This window comes from Vanessa atalanta, chromosome 4, assembly GCF_905147765.1.
Source record: "Vanessa atalanta chromosome 4, ilVanAtal1.2, whole genome shotgun sequence".
Classification (NCBI taxonomy): domain Eukaryota; kingdom Metazoa; phylum Arthropoda; class Insecta; order Lepidoptera; family Nymphalidae; genus Vanessa; species Vanessa atalanta.
The window spans coordinates 14,365,629-14,381,461 of record NC_061874.1 but is presented as its reverse complement, the minus strand read 5'-3'; the positions used below and the strand labels follow the sequence as shown (position 1 = coordinate 14,381,461).

At 48.3% G+C, this 15,833-nt stretch overlaps 1 protein-coding gene across 1 annotated transcript in view; it reads right to left on the bottom strand.

The window, feature by feature from the left end:
- Positions 1 to 362: 362 nt before the first annotated feature.
- LOC125077639 (fat-like cadherin-related tumor suppressor homolog) overlaps positions 363 to 15,833 on the bottom strand; it is a 44,449-nt gene continuing 28,978 nt past the window's right edge. Inside the window, exons 19-37 of the mRNA XM_047689624.1 lie at positions 15,644 to 15,776; positions 15,325 to 15,549; positions 15,217 to 15,240; positions 13,185 to 13,421; positions 9,984 to 10,193; positions 9,488 to 9,897; positions 8,936 to 9,392; positions 8,532 to 8,846; positions 8,293 to 8,451; positions 7,824 to 8,113; positions 7,494 to 7,752; positions 7,239 to 7,408; positions 6,773 to 6,994; positions 4,146 to 6,692; positions 3,396 to 4,011; positions 2,096 to 2,572; positions 1,706 to 2,017; positions 1,518 to 1,628; positions 363 to 1,443 (exon numbers count right to left, since the gene is read on the bottom strand). Coding sequence (XP_047545580.1) covers positions 1,304 to 1,443; positions 1,518 to 1,628; positions 1,706 to 2,017; positions 2,096 to 2,572; positions 3,396 to 4,011; positions 4,146 to 6,692; positions 6,773 to 6,994; positions 7,239 to 7,408; positions 7,494 to 7,752; positions 7,824 to 8,113; positions 8,293 to 8,451; positions 8,532 to 8,846; positions 8,936 to 9,392; positions 9,488 to 9,897; positions 9,984 to 10,193; positions 13,185 to 13,421; positions 15,217 to 15,240; positions 15,325 to 15,549; positions 15,644 to 15,776 — 7,314 coding nt within the window. The 3' untranslated portion in view covers positions 363 to 1,303. The remainder of the gene's footprint in view (positions 1,444 to 1,517; positions 1,629 to 1,705; positions 2,018 to 2,095; positions 2,573 to 3,395; positions 4,012 to 4,145; positions 6,693 to 6,772; positions 6,995 to 7,238; positions 7,409 to 7,493; positions 7,753 to 7,823; positions 8,114 to 8,292; positions 8,452 to 8,531; positions 8,847 to 8,935; positions 9,393 to 9,487; positions 9,898 to 9,983; positions 10,194 to 13,184; positions 13,422 to 15,216; positions 15,241 to 15,324; positions 15,550 to 15,643; positions 15,777 to 15,833) is intronic.

Genomic DNA, 15,833 nt, shown 5'->3' with positions numbered 1-15,833 from the left:
CGTTGTTAATATTAATTAACAACGGAGCTAAAAATAATATTAATTTCTGATTCATGCATTATTATCTTCTTTAATTCACGAAGAAGATATAATCCAGCTCGAAGGACCATGTAAACAAGGGATAACTGGCTTGACGAAATAAAACAGGCGAATTTGGAGAACTTAAAAATCGTGTTAACTGAACGCCGGTGTGATCGCTAATCACCGTCAGAACGGTGTACATAAAACTATAACTTAAAATTAACTTATAAGTGAGCGCTTCGTGTTGCTCTTTAAACTTATCAGGCGCTCGAACAGAACGTATTTTTATAATAGACGTACATAGATTTACATTTAGGACAATAAAACACATATTTTATAAGTATTACTTGTACTTTAATTCGCTTCATTAGTTGTGTCAAAACTTATAACAATAGTTAAATAAATTATCAATCGTTCAATATTTGCGAACAATTTTAGTAACAAAATTGACGCGCACCGCGCGGCGATCGTTTCAATCAGTCAGGTTCGCCGTCGGCCGCTCTACGCTACTTTCTGTACACATATAAAAATAGATTCCTTAAGATAACGCTAACCTAGAAGGAGAGAGGTTTTGTAAATGCATACTTTAAAGTCATGATATGAAACTATAGTCGGAGCACCATATTTTTAATCGTACGAAACGATGCGGCTCGCCACCGCGGCGCCGCCCACACTCGTCCGCTCGCCCACGCACCTACATTATATACATAAATACAACAACCGTTACTCTTACAGCAGATACATATTTACACGTTTATACATAATCACGCTTTAGCTCGGCGGCGCATGCGCGGCGGCGGCAAGCCGAATGTCTAACTACTCAATGTACAATTACACTAACGTCTGCGTCACAAGTCACCTAACGCAAAACTCTGAACATCAATCTTATTACAATTTTGCCAAACGATTACATCGACGTCCACTATATAATGCAAGATTCAGCTGTCGAATTGTCACAACGTAATATGTTATTCGATAATTTCCCATATTTTAGAAAAAGATTAAGTAACGCTTTAAACCATAAATTCAATAAAAGTATCGTCACTATTTCGAACTCAGTCATAATTTATCTACACAAAATTTCACGCTCATTGCCCTCGCGAACGCATCGGGGACAAAGCCCAATGCGTCGTAGCACTGAACGTCAGTCGGGCCGATCCTGAGAGTGTGCTGCGTTGCACACGACGAGTTCTCGCTAGATGCCGCGCGAGCGGGGCGCGCGGGGCGCGGGGGTCGCGGGGGGCGCGGGGGGCGCGGGCGGCACGCGGGCCGCGCGCCGCCGTCACACGTCCGTGTGGCGCGCGGGCGGCGGCGGCACGGCGGGCGGCGCGCACTCCTCCGCCTCCGAGTCCTCTATCTCGCACAGGTTGGCGGACAGGTCGCTGCACGAGCCTCCGTCGCCTAGGAGTGAATGCCGCTCCTCTGTAAACATTTCATAACGTTCGTTATTGATTGTCGTTTTTCTTCTATCGTCGTGTCGACCGTCGAGTGCTCACCGAGCATCGTGATGAGGCTGTGGGCGTCTGGTTCGCGAATCGTACGGGCGCGCAGCGTCCCCTCTTCCCCGGCCGGGGAGTACTCGTCTACGTTCAGCAAATATGAAGAGGCTGTGGGAACAAACGCGACATTCGATCGATTGTAAGACTGGAATCGTATCACTCCATCGATTGAAAAGTGTACTTGCCGTCGGTGAAGCGTAAAGGTTCATGATCGTCAGTCGCCGAATCGGTGTCGAGAGGAAGAGGAAGTGTCCTTCGCGGCGAGAGGCGTGCGGATCGCGGGGAGCGCGGGGAGCGCGGCGAGGGCGGCGAGGGGGGCGAGGACGAGTCGGGGCGCTCGGAGCCCGCCACCTCGCTGATGCCGGGCAGCGCGCCGCCGCCCCCGCACCAGTCGGAGCAGTCCCAGTGGTAGCCGCCCACGAGGTGCGGCTCGCCTGCGCCGCGCCGAGCCGCCGCCGGCGACGGCACGCGGACACGTGTGTTGCAGCCTTTCAGATCTGTTAGAGGAGAGTTCATTTAGATCCTTTCGATCGCATCTCGGAAATAGAATGAATCGGAGCTCGATAAGATCTTACCGTTATAAATTTTATTATCGACGAATGTGTGCAGATGCATCTGTTCCGACCAGGGCTTCCGATCGACCGGGTCTATATTGAGATTGCGTAGATAATCGGGAGGAATGCCCTCGAGTTCGTCGCCGGCGGAGCCATAGGAACGAAGAGTGTCGATGTTGTTGAGCGGCGGTGGTTCCGCACATGAAGCGGGTCGACCGCGACGCACTGCCTCTAAATTGGAGAGTTTGGAGGCGCGAGGCGGAAGTTTCTCGATGGCGCTGTTGAGAGGCGCGGGGGGACCTCGAGGGCGCCTCGAGCGTCGCAACAAGAAGGGCAGCAGCATTAAGGCCAATAGTAGAAGCAGCGCAGCGACGGCCACTCCGAGCGGCCAGCGCGCTTGCAGAGCCCACGACCACAGCTCGCGAAGGGCACGACCGCCACCTGCAGCTTCACCCGCCACTACTGCATCCGAGTATAACGGATTACCGCAATTCATACCTGTAATTACCGTAAAATTATCATATCATCACTAAATATTATACTAGCTTTGGCCATCCGAATTCGTACATTTAGAATAGGGATTTTATTCCGTGCTATTTTTTTAACATGAGATCCAAAAAAACACACAAGATTAAAGGTTCACTGTCAAAACCCTATACATATATACATACGTACATGTACATTGGGGCGAATCAACGCAAGTGCGATTCAGAATCCAACCGTTCCAAATTTACATTGGATTTTTTACGGTTTGAATTCATAATTTAGAAGTCATTTATAATTAGATAACCAATGTCTTTCAAGGTTAGGGTAATTATTTTTTTATCATTCTCTTGTATCATACAACAGTTGGCCCACTAATTTTGCCAGAAAAAAAATTATATTAAAATAACTCAAGAAATCGTAAGCGCCGTAAAATAACGGTTACTATGAGTGACAATCGATTTTATATTTTAGTAAAAGTTATTATATTTAATATTAACTTACATAAAGTTTAAAATTAGTTTATAATTATTTCAGTGATTTATTATGATTCGTGTATCATTTTATTTTCTATAAAAATAAAACCCATAGAATAAATAATGATTTATATAGAAACTTTTACATTTAAAAGCATCACGCTGCTTTATATCTTATTTTAAGATTCGCTTGACTGTAATAATTGTGTTTATATACGAACACGCACACAAGCTTAAATATGACAAACACTGAAAAGCGGTAATAGGAAAAACCGCTCTTAAGGGTTTCTGTTTTTGTGGATAAATATTTGTATGTAAATTCGACTGTATTTCCTAATAAATAACAGAATTGAAGAACTAACCTGTCTTATCGGGCGGACAAAGACATCGGAAAGAGCCAGGCTCGTTGAGACAAGTCGCGCCGTTTAGGCAAGGCTCTCCGACACACTCATCGACGTCATACTGGCAGCGCGGGCCGTAGTACCCGCGGCAGCGGCACGACGGGCCCCACTCGCCCTCCTCGCACGAGCCGCCGTGCGCGCACACCCCGGCGGCGCACCAGCGGCCGCGCTCGCAGCGCGCCCCCGCCAGCCCCGCGGCGCACGCGCAGCGGAACGTGCCCGAGCCCTCGGCCGTGCAGAACCCGCCGTGCAGGCACGGCTGCGACGCACAGGGATCGCTATCCACTTCGCACTGACGGCCCATGAACCTCGCGTGACACGAGCACTCGTACGCCTCCGCCGTGCTCGCTGGATCTTCCAGAAGGTCTGGTATTTCTCTACACGTGCCACCGTTGTAGCACGGCTGCGCGGCGCACGGTCCGGGCGGCGGAAGTGGAGGGCAAGTCGCCGCTACGCGCACTCGCACCCGTCGGACTAGTTGTGCTCGTCCGTCGTCGGACGTTCCGCCTTCTTCCAGTGGTAGGAAGGCACCGCTTAATTTTATATCCGAAATACAGCCGTGAAAGCCATATGTCACCTGAAAAGTCATATTTTAAATCAACGATAGTATCGTAAATTACAGATTATCAATCAAAGCAAATCAAAGCAACTAGGATTTTTCCGGTACAGTATTTTTCACTTTAAAAGAAAACGTGGAGCGATTCGAAGTACCTGTTCGGGAGCCAAGGCGTGCGCGTGCCGCTGCAGCGCGGCGCCGAGCAGGAAGCGGTCGGCGCGCGCGTCCAGCACGGCGGCGGGCGGCGGCGCCTGCGCCTGCGCCGCGCGCCGGTCCACGGCCAGGCGCACGCCCGCGCCGCGCCGCTCCAGCCGCAAGTCGTGCCAGGCGCCGTCCGCCACGGGCCCGCCGGCGCGGACTTTGGCTTCGCCGGCTCCGAGCTCCATTCGAAATTGTACGTATCCCTCTACGATTTCTAAAATTGCGAAGTCCACCCGTCCCGCCGCATACAGAAGTGTGCCGCGTGATCTTCGAGTGCGAAAACGTAAACTTATTATTAGCTCGTCGTCTAGTAGCCGGGATCCTTCTACGACGCCGCGTTCTAATCGATATGCGAGGTATCCGTCGCCAGATAAATGGGCGACGGTAACGGCCGGACGACAGTCGTCGCTTTCGCAACAACGATATCCCGGTTGATTCACACTAGGATCACAGCTGGAGGAGTCGCAATGGCATGTCGGGCTTACGATATCTGTGGATTCTGTATAGGGGCGCTCGCATCGATCACCAGTATAACCTCGTGAGCAGGAACATTCACCGCGAAGTTTGTAAGGAGGTGCTACTAAAGAGAACACATCGGTAGCTACCGCACGAGTTGTAGTGGCTCGTAATTCAACCCTTTCTGTACATGTACCGTGTACACATCCACCGCAAACGGCACGTACTAGTTCCTCTATAACCAATCTAGTTCGTTCTTCTAAACGTTCCAAGTGTGCGTGTAATCGGCGGCGTAATGAGTCCGCCAGTAAGAAGCCATCCGTGCCAGGTGCTCGTACCGCAAAAGCGACATCTAAATCTTGTGCTACTTGTCGTCGAGTTCTACTCGGCTCCTTTCCCACATCATCTCCATACGCTTGTACACTAACAATTACTACATCACTCGGTTCGCAGTCGGTCGCTTCGCTTACTGCTCGGATGAATCCTTTTCTATGACTAAGAACGAAATCACGATCTGTTACTTCACGAAACCGAACGACGACAGCTTGTGCAAGCATTTCATCCGATATTAGTAAAACCGTGATTTTAACAATTGCATAGCCAACAAACTTTCCATCATTAACTGTGATGTTAAGGCGGTAGTCTCCTACGTCGAGTCTCGGTGCGGCGTGCAATGTGCCATCGCGAGGATCTATTTCAAATAAATCATTCGCAGGATACGGTGCTCCATCCACTGGAACTAAAGCGTAGGAAACCGAATCGTATGCATCGCGATCAGATGAAAATACGCGACCGATAACACCACCGGGGAACTCGTCGAGGTAAGAGTTTACGATAATTTCTAGAGGAGTTACGACGGGCGGATATTGAGACTCTTCAATTACTTTTATGTATACCCAAGCATCGGAATACAGTGGCGGTGTGCCGTTGTCAAACACTCGTACTTGCAGCACGTAGCGATCTTTGATACGATGGTTAAAGCGTGTCGCTGATCGAAGATAGCCATCTTGTTCTAGTCGGAAAGCACCCATTTCATTTCCCGATTGAAAATCAAAAGTGTAAGGTGCAGCGTTCGGCGGTGAGTCTGCGTCTTGGACTACAAACTTGAGTAGAGTATGTCCGAGAGGTTTATCTTCTTGCACAATTGCTGTGTAGTTGCTCTGCTCGAAGAGGGGAGGGTTGTCGTTGGCATCTAAAACTTCAACGTTAATCACAGCAGTGGCTTCGAGAGCTGGTACTCCACGGTCTTTAGCACGTACTTCCAGCACATAAGCTGGGTTAGTTTCTCGATCAAGCGCTGCCGAGACTGAAATGTATCCAGTATCCGGATCGATACTGAAACTTCCATCGCGATCACCGCGTGCTATCGAATAAGCGACGCGACCATTGGCACCAGCATCTGCGTCATCGGCAATGACTTGTACGATGTGGAATCCAATACTAGCGTCCTCACGTACCCGGGCTCCGTACGAAGCCTGCGAAAACACAGGTGCATTGTCATTGCTATCCGTAATGGTTATGTTAATCGTAGCGTGATCACTGAGCGGAGGGGATCCACCGTCGACGGCTTGAACCGTTAAAAAGTATTCCTTTCTGCGCTCGTAGTCGAGCGGACGCGCGACGGTGACGACGCCGCTAGTTCGTTGCACCGCAAAGTCTTCACGATCGTCGCCGCCGACTAACGAGTAATAAACATCGGCGTTAACGCCGGTGTCGCGCGAGGTGGCGCGCACGCGCAGAACTTCGGTCCCGGGAGCGTCGATTTCGGGGACGACGGCGCGGTACTGCTCGAACTCGAACTCGGGCGGGTTGTCGTTGACGTCGGCGACGGTGAGGCGCACGGTGGCGCTGGCCGAGCGCGGCGGCAGCCCGCCGTCCGTCGCGCGCACCACGAGGCGGTGCTCGGCCTGCGTCTCCCGGTCGAGCGGCGAGCGGAGGGTGATTATACCGCTATCGCTCGCTAATTCGAATGCGTCGTTTACTTCGTCCACGAACGAATATCGCACTAGTCGGTTCTCTCCTAAGTCGTCGTCCGTGGCGTGCACCTAGAACGATAAACCTTTTAGTCTTAAGGTTGCCGGACATATAAGAAAAACACGCACAAGATAGAGTAAAATGTGCACACCTTCGCAACGAGGGTTCCGAGCTCGGCGTCTTCGGGTAAGGTGACGCTATATATCGATGCCGAAAATCGGGGCGCATTGTCGTTGATGTCGTCTATAGAGACTTCTAGTTCGGAGCTGCATGCCCACTCGGATCGTTCGCGATCTTGCGCGTGAGCTGTTAGACGATAAAAGGCAAGAGTTTCTCGATCCAGAGCCGCTGCCACACTCACGACGCCAGTTTCCTAAAATATATATATATATATATATATATGTAGTTTAACAGTATAATAACGTAATAATAAATTGAGTCTAAGCACAGTTATAATTATACATCGTTTGGCCGTTGTACAAGGAAAGTTCTGAATATAAAATATTTATTTCTCTATTAACTTGTAATATTATATTATTTTTTATCATGTATGTCGATATAAGTTTGTTTGAAATGTTGAATTTTAAATTTGTAGAAACTATAATTTGTATAGTAACCTTGTTTATAGAAAAGTTTTCAGCGTGATCGCCGGTGAGGAAGAAACGGAGGCGTGCATTGGGAGCCTCGTCCTCGTCACGAGTCAGAAGAGTCATGAGACGCGTCCCTCGCGCCGCATCCTCGGAGAGGCGGACGCGGTAACGGTGGCGCACGCAGTACGGCGGATTGTCTGTCGATATGATTGTATGGTATTAAAGCTATCGAAATATAGACTTTTATTCATTCGGTAATGGATCACAAATAAACATAATCACCATTGACATCGAGTACGGCAATGTGCACCGCGGTGTAGGCGGTGAACTTGCCATCGGTGGCGGCGATGGACAGCGAGTAGGCGGGCTCGGCCTCGCGGTCGAGGGCGCGCGCCACGAACACCTCGCCCGACGCGCGCACCTGGAAGCGCGCGCGCGGGTCGCCCGCCGCCACGAAGTAGCTCAGCGCCGCGCCCGCCACGTCGTCGTCGCGCACCGCCAGCCGCGTCACCACCGTGCCGGCCGCGGCGTCTTCGCGCACCTGCGGTACGGCGGTGTCAGTCGGCGCATCCGCACGCGAACTCAACGATCCCGTAGTCGACGAGTCCTCACCTCGGCCGAGTAGGTGTCCTGCGTGAAGCGCGGCGGGCAGTCGTTGTAGTCGACGAGGCGCACGACGAGCGAGCCGCGGGCGGAGCGTCGCTGCGCGCCCGCGTCGGCGGCCAGCAGCGGCAGGCGGTACTCGGCGCGCGTCTCGCGGTCCAGCGCCGCCGTCGTCGTCACCCAGCCGCTGTGCGCGTCCACGGCGAACGGGACTGCGCCCTGGCCGTCGTCCGTGTCTCCGTCGGCCAGGGAGAATTTTATCTCACCGTTGGAGCCCGAGTCGGGATCGTCCGCCATCACTACGAATTCAATACACGCAGTTTGAATTGAAGGCAATGACAAAATTCTATTTACTGCAATCCAATGTAATATATTTATAGTCTGATACACCGATCGAGTGATGTTTTCTGTGTTATCCTCTTAGCGCGTAGTTCGTAGAGCACAATTTTATTATTTATATTTTAAAAATGGACGTTACGTTGTAAAACACTAGAATGTGGTGGTGTGTTCTCAGCGAGATGTACGACGTAAGGCTGCGAGTGGAAACTCGGCGCGTGTTCATTCACGTCCAAAACGTGAAGTCGCGTAAGCACCATCGTCGCCGGAGCCGGACTCCCCGTGCCCTCCGCAATGATCCCTATAAATAAATTTAAAATTAAAATATTCCAATACCACAGAACAGTGCTCTCATCCTTCAATATGAAACCTCGAGCTAACCTATGACATGTTCCTGAACGGTCTCGCGGTCCAGGGGCGCGGCGAGCACGAGGCGGCCGGCCGCGTCCAGGGCGAACAGGTCGCGCGGGACGTGCGTGGGCGCGAGGCGCAGGGCGGGCAGCGGGCCGGCCGGCGCGCGCAGCTCCGCGATGAGCGTGCCGGGTGGCGCGTCCTCCGGCAGGAACAGGTCGGGCGGCGGCGGCACCAGGCGCGGCGCGCGCTCGCCCGCCGCCAGCACGCGCACCGCCACGCCCGCCTCGCCCGCCAGCCCGCCGCCGTCGCGCGCGCGCACCCACACTTGCACCGTGCGGGACGCTGTGGCACAGTCGGGTGTGGTAATGGAAAAATGGCCCTTACAGTTTGTATCAGAATTTGTTCTATTATTTGTCAGTTCGGACTCTCACCGAATGCTGAAGCATTACGAGCGAAGGAAAGGGCACCGGTGAGTGGGTCGACGGCGAATAGGCCCGCGGCGTCCGTTCGCAGCTCGCCTTCGTAGACTGAGTATGTCAATCGCGCGTTATCTCCTGCGTCCGCGTCGTTCGCCGTTAGCGTGAGGAAGGGAACTAGAGGTGCTCGATCGTGCCGCACGGTTGCCCGGTACTCTCGCAAAGGAAAGGCGGGCGGGTTGTCGTTGAGATCTGCGACGCGCACGCGCACTGTGGTGTGTCGCAGCAGGCCGCCGCCGTCGCTCGCCGTCACGGGCACTTCCCACTCGGCACGCTTTTCGCGGTCCAGCGGCACTCGAGTCGCTAGAGCCCCGGTGTTCGAATCTATCGTGAATGTCTCGCGTAGTTTAGCCGACGGTATGGAGTATGTCACAGTCCCGTACTCTCCTGCGTCGTCGTCGTACGCTTTCACCTATAGATACAAAGAAATGTTTACCATTCAATGACATTTTATTTTATATATCAGTTCGGTATCGCACGGGTCAGTTCCATTTCGGGGTCACTAACCGTAGTCAGAAGAAGCGGCGGTGGTTGATTCTCTAAAGCGCGAGCCTCGTGTACGAGATGAGGGAAATGAGGTGGAGCCCGGTTGGCGGGCGCGAGCGAGAGTTTGACCCTCGCGAAGGCGGCGTGTGCGCCATCCGACACGGACACGTTGAGCGAGCGCGGGGAGCCGGCCAGCGCGGGCCAGGCGCGCGCGTCCAGCAGCGACAGCACGCCCGTGCGCGCGTGCACGGCCAGCGCGCGGCGCTCGCCCGGCGCGCCCTGCAGCGCGTACTGCAGCTGCGCCGCGTCGCGCTCGTCCGCGTCCCACGCCGCCACGCGCGCCAGCGCCGTGCCCCGCGCGGCCTCCTCCGACACCAGCGCGGCGACCACCGTCCGCTCCATGCGCGGCGCACAGTCGTTCACGTCCTCCACTGCATCGAGCCGACCACGACCACGTTAGAGCAGCGGTCCTAATATATGTGACTCGTCTTTATTTATTCGGGTGTCTCAGGCTTACCGTTTATAAAAAGATGTGCAGTGGTCAGCAAGCGCGGTCGGCCGGAGTCGGTGGCGGTGAGCAGGAGGTGGTGTGCGGCGCGTCGCTCGCGGTCGAGCGGCGAGGACACGCGCACGTCGCCGGTCGCCGCATCGATTGCAAACGGAGTCTCCTCCTCGCCCATCTCGGGTCCCCACGGGGACAGAGAGTACGTCACTTCGCCGTTGGCACCTAAAGTCAACGTCAAAGTTTTAGTATAATCTTTTTTAGGGATTCCGTACAAACGGTAAAACGGACCCTATTACTAAAACTTCGCCGTCTATCCGTCTGTCCGACTGTCACCAGGCTGTAACTCATGAACCGTGTACTCAGACACTTAAAACTTCCACAGATGTATTTCTGTTGCCGCTATAACAACAAATAACAAAAAACATAATAAAATAAAAATTTAAGAGGGCTCCCATACAAGAGACATGATTTTTTTTGCCGTTTTTATGGATGATGGTACGGAACCCTTTGTGCGCGAGTCCTAATTGCACTTAGCCGGTTTTTTATATTTTATAATCTGCAGGTAAAATGAAACAATAACCGGGCATCGCCTTTGACTAAAATGAAACAAAAAAAAATTTAATTCGTATAAACGTTTTTGAGAAAATAAACGGAAGTATTATTTAGCATTTGGTTAACATAATATGTGCCGGCACGGAACGTTCGGAGAGCAGCCTCCAGAGAAAAGAAATGGCCAGAAACTCGCGTACTATAAATATAAAGATCCAGGCGTTTTTTCTAAAAAGTATTATTTTAATGAATAATAAGATTTATTCATTAATTTAGTCGTCAAAAACGTTCTCTGCAAACGGAAAGCAGGGGTTACAAGTTTATTTTTATTTCTAGTATCGTATATATAGTATGATATTACTGATTACAAATGGCGGCGGGCGGACACCATCTGTGTATATAAACTCAAACTCAAACTCAAATTCCTTTATTCAATATAGAAGTATTACACTTTCTTATTGATTGTCAAGTTAAACACTACCACCGGTTCGGAAAAAGAAAACACCCTGACCTGAGAAGAACCGGCGAAAGAAACTCAGCGGGACTTTTTTTTTTCTTTACGTCAAATTAATTATATACATTTCTGCATCTTTGTGATCTCAGCGTAATATAATTTTCTGCATCTTTGTGATCTCAGCGTAATATAATTTAGTTTTAAATTTTAATCTATTGTGCAACACGTCCAACCTCCACTGCCGCCGCGAGGTACCTGAGCGCATCCTAGACTTGTTTTTATTTCTGTTATTTTTTTATTTGATTTTAACACGATATAATAGTGGACTATTGTCAATGTCGTTCACTTGACGTACGGAAATAAGGTGATCACTGAAAATCAGTGCTGCCGTCTTTGCGAATTTCACACATAGTATGAATCGTATTTTAATTTAAGTATAGGAAAAGAAAAAAAAAAAAAAAAACTATATAATTTAAATCGTTAATTTCTTTTTTTATTGTTATTCTTTTTTTTTTTTTTTTTAATTTCTGTGTGTGGGGTTCCTAGGACGACAGCAAATGCTGAGTGATTTTCCTTTTTGTGGCATCGTACTGCTGTGTAGGCAGCATTTTGTTTTTATTTATTTATGCCTCTTTTTACAATTTTTATTATTTAATTGTATTGTTATTTTAAGTTTTTGTTTTTTTTTTTTTTGTTGTTTTGTTTATGTCACTGATGTCTCAAAACGATGCTTACAAATAAAAAAATCTTTCTTTCTTTCTTTCTTTCTAATTATATATGAGTAGAAACAGCCAGGAGGCGATCGTTTCATTCCCAAGGTGTGCTATCAAACATAAACTCACTAATTGTATAGTAACCTTTCGCACACAAGCGTTCCTTAACAATTTTTTTAAATTTCGCAACAGAAGCATTTTGAACGCTTTCTGGGATCCTGTTGTAGAAGCGTATACATTGCCCCACAAAAGAGTTACTGACTCTATGCAGTCGAGTAACAGGAGTAACAAGATTGTGTTTGTTCCTTGTACCAACGTTATGAGAATCACATTTTCTCATAAAAACATTAATATTTTTCCGTACATACAAAACATTACAGAATATATATTGAGAAGCAACAGTCAATATCTTAATTTCTTTAAATTTATACCTCAAAGATTCCTTGGCTCCCAGGTTATAGATTGCGCGAATAGCCCTCTTCTGCAGCACAAATATAGTATGGACAGCGGCTGCGTTACCCCAAAGCATAATACCGTACGACATTATACTGTGAAAGTAACTGAAATAAACTAGGCGAGCCGTATCAACATCGGTAAATAATCTAATTTTTTTGACCGCAAATGCCGCAGAACTCAGTCTACCCGCCAATCCGTTTATATGGGGGAGCCACTGTAATTTGGCATCAAGAGTAAGGCCAAGAAATTCAGTTGTTTCAACTGGATCCATCGATTCCCCATTGATAAGTACATCGGGTTTTACATTTTGCACGTTTGGTGTGCTAAATTTTACAATTTTAGTTTTTTTATTATTCAGCCTAAGATTATTTACTCTAAACCAGTGTACTATATCAGACATAGCATTGTTTACATCGTCATACTGTACCTGTTTCCTATTAATTTTAAAAACCAAAGAGGTATCATCAGCAAACAATACTATATCATGTTTGTTCCCAACAAGAAAGGGCAAGTCATTAATATATATGAGGAATAGAAAAGGTCCAAGAATTGATCCTTGTGGGACCCCCATACCAACTAAGACCCCAGGAGACCTTGTCCCTTTAACGTCAACCCTCTGAATTCTATTGTTAAGATAAGAAGTCAGAAGGTCGAGTGCACATTCTCTAATTCCATAGTGATATAGTTTCCTGACCAGAGTTTCATGTTGAACACAATCAAAGGCTTTGGATAAGTCGCAGAAAATCCCTAAGGCATCCTGCGACCTCTCCCAGGCTTCATAGATATTTCTTATTAGTTCGATACCTGCGTCGGTAGTCGAGCGACCCCTCGTAAATCCAAATTGTTTTCTATGAAGCAGATTGTATCTATTGAAATATGCTAATAATTGATTTAAAATATTTTTTTCAAATATTTTGCTGAGGGTTGGTAGTATCGAGATTGGCCTATAGTTGTTAGGATCTGAAGAGCTACCAGATTTATACATTTATAAACGAGCGTTTTAAAGTTAAAATAATCGCATCAAAGATTTGAGTTCCGTACCGCTATCCGCGTCCGCAGCGTGCACCCGCAGGACGAGGTCCCCGACCGCGGCCGCCTCGGAGACCGCGGCGCGGTACTCGTCGTCTTCGAACTCGGGCGCGCAGTCGTTGACGTCCTGCACGGCCAGCGTGAGCGCGAGGTCGGCGTAGGCGCCCGTGACGCCGTCCGTGGCGCGCACCGTCAGCGCGTGCTCCCGCGCCGCCTCGTAGTCCAGCGCCGCGCGCGCCACCAACGAGCCTGCGGCACAGATCCGATGCCATCGTTTGCCACGAACTGCTCGGCGGTATTCGTCGACTCGAATACACGAGTGCGAGCGATGTTTGGTTCATTTCGTTAAAATGCTATAATGGATTCCATTGATGATGTGTAGCGAAACCGAGGCGATGAAATGATTGTGAGGGAGATATCGGGGAACATACGGCGTACTGTTGCAAAATATACAGCGAGTGAATAATTTGAATGAAACGATATTAGTGATGTAAGCTAGCGAAGAAGCATAATCGATAATTAAAGGACATTGTCAATTTAAGCTTTTCACTGAACGCGTATTTCACATTTCTGAATCTTGTGTAAATTTTAAAGAATAGCATCACCTTAATTTAAGCGTGCATATGTATACTCTACCTACTCTAAATTTGAAAAAAGCAGAAAACGTAAAGTATTTTCAGTAGTTTAGTATGTATCGCTGCGGTGAATCCTTTGAATAGGTTCAATATGACATAGTTAGCCGTATTACTATTTGAAATAAACTAACTATTGGTCAAAAATATACATGTCGGGTAGGAAAACTACATCATATTGGTATTCGAGAAGACGCTTTATTTATTTATTTATTTGACAACACCAAAAATACCAAAAATTCATCATAAGTAATTGGGTAATTGCCTACTTTTCACACTACAGGTGTCCTAAAATTACTTGTGAGTTGAAGTATAAGTCAACATTGTAAAATCTATAAATATAAAAAGTTAATTGATGAAATAAAACAATGTAAAATTTATAAAAATAATGAGATAATAAAGAAAGCAGTCTAAATTCAGTTTTCTGTCAAAATAATAAAAATAAAATAAACGATTGTGAATTTAAATACATTGTTAGAATTTGTAAAATGTCACAATGGAGGTATAAAATTTGATTTATACATCCCGAGTGTTATCAGTTCAAGTGTAAGATCTAAAAATCAGTATAACTATTAAGAGTTAGTATATTATTATAGGTCATTAAATATGTCAATGTCAGCATAAACCGTATATATACGCTTTCAGTATGGGGTTCCATACGGATAAATTTCTGGTCCCTTCTTTTCGTCATGTAAGACTTGCTTATTTCGTAGTTAAAAACAGCAAAATATGCGTGATGATACTTTAAAATTTTCTTAAATTAATTATTGAAAAATATGTATGTTCTGAAATAATGTAGTGACAAGTTAACATAAATTTGCAGCTTTCATAGTAACCAAAACACGAATGTTAACTGACGCGGACGTGGACTCTATATTGGTTTCATGCAGCGTATATGTATATCAAAACGGCCTAACAGAAGAGTGATAAACTTGTTGTACCTATCATTCATTTATTAAAAAAGCAGAACAAATATAAAAGGGGTTATAAAAGTATTTAAACATAGAAAATAGCTTAAAAATATTAAGTATAACCTCAAAATCTTATGTTTGTAATTAATCATTCCAGTAATTTTAAACCCAGAAATTCGTTTAACTCGAACGGAACAATGTCATTTAATTATTCGAAGTTTTTTTAAACACATACTATTTCAGAAGTTGTGTATATCTCATTCTAAAGGTGCTATATGCTCACTACGATACGCTTATAATCGTTATTATTTCATACACGTAATAACACAAAAGTCATGCATTCCAAATATAAACGAGGCGTGAAATATGAAAACGGCGAGAGTTCGAGCTCGTCTACCTCCAGCGAGGAGCGCACGTCGTCGAGCGATATGTCCCAAAAGCCATATCGCCCCACGACACGATAAACACAAAACGATCACGTGACTCGCGGCCAATACTCACACGGACCGCTCCCTCTGTCGGGCGCTGCGGGACAAAATCGACACGTTAGTACGCTAGGAGCGCGGGTCGCAGCTATCCAGGAGGAAACGGTCGGGAGAGGGGTCTCACCGGTGTCGAAGTGTATCTCGAAGAGATCGGCGGCGCCGTCGTGCAGCGTGTAGATGAGTCGGCGGGCCAGCGGGGAGCGCGCCTGCAGCGGCGCGCCCAGCGCGGAGCCCGGCGCCACGTCCTCGCGCACGGAGCGCGCCTCGTGCGCCGCGGGCCACGCCGGCGCCGCGCCGCCGCCCCACACGCGCACCGACACCTCCGCCTCCGCGCCGCACGCCGGCGTCCCTGCGCCCACACGTGTACATGCTCCGCTCGATGCGAGCCACCGCGTCCCACCGCGACTCACCGCGACTCACCGCGACTCCCGAGCGCGACTCACCTCCGTCGAAGGCGGCGATCACCAAAGTGTACAGTTGATTGTGTGCGTCCAGGGTTTGTTTCAGAGTTATCTGGCCGGTGCGTCGGTCGACGCGGAAGAGTTCGCCGTGGCCGCGCTTCATCTCGTATCGAACCTGAGAAAGAGATACTTTCGTGAACTTTGTCATTGAGCCGCGAGAACACTGACAGCT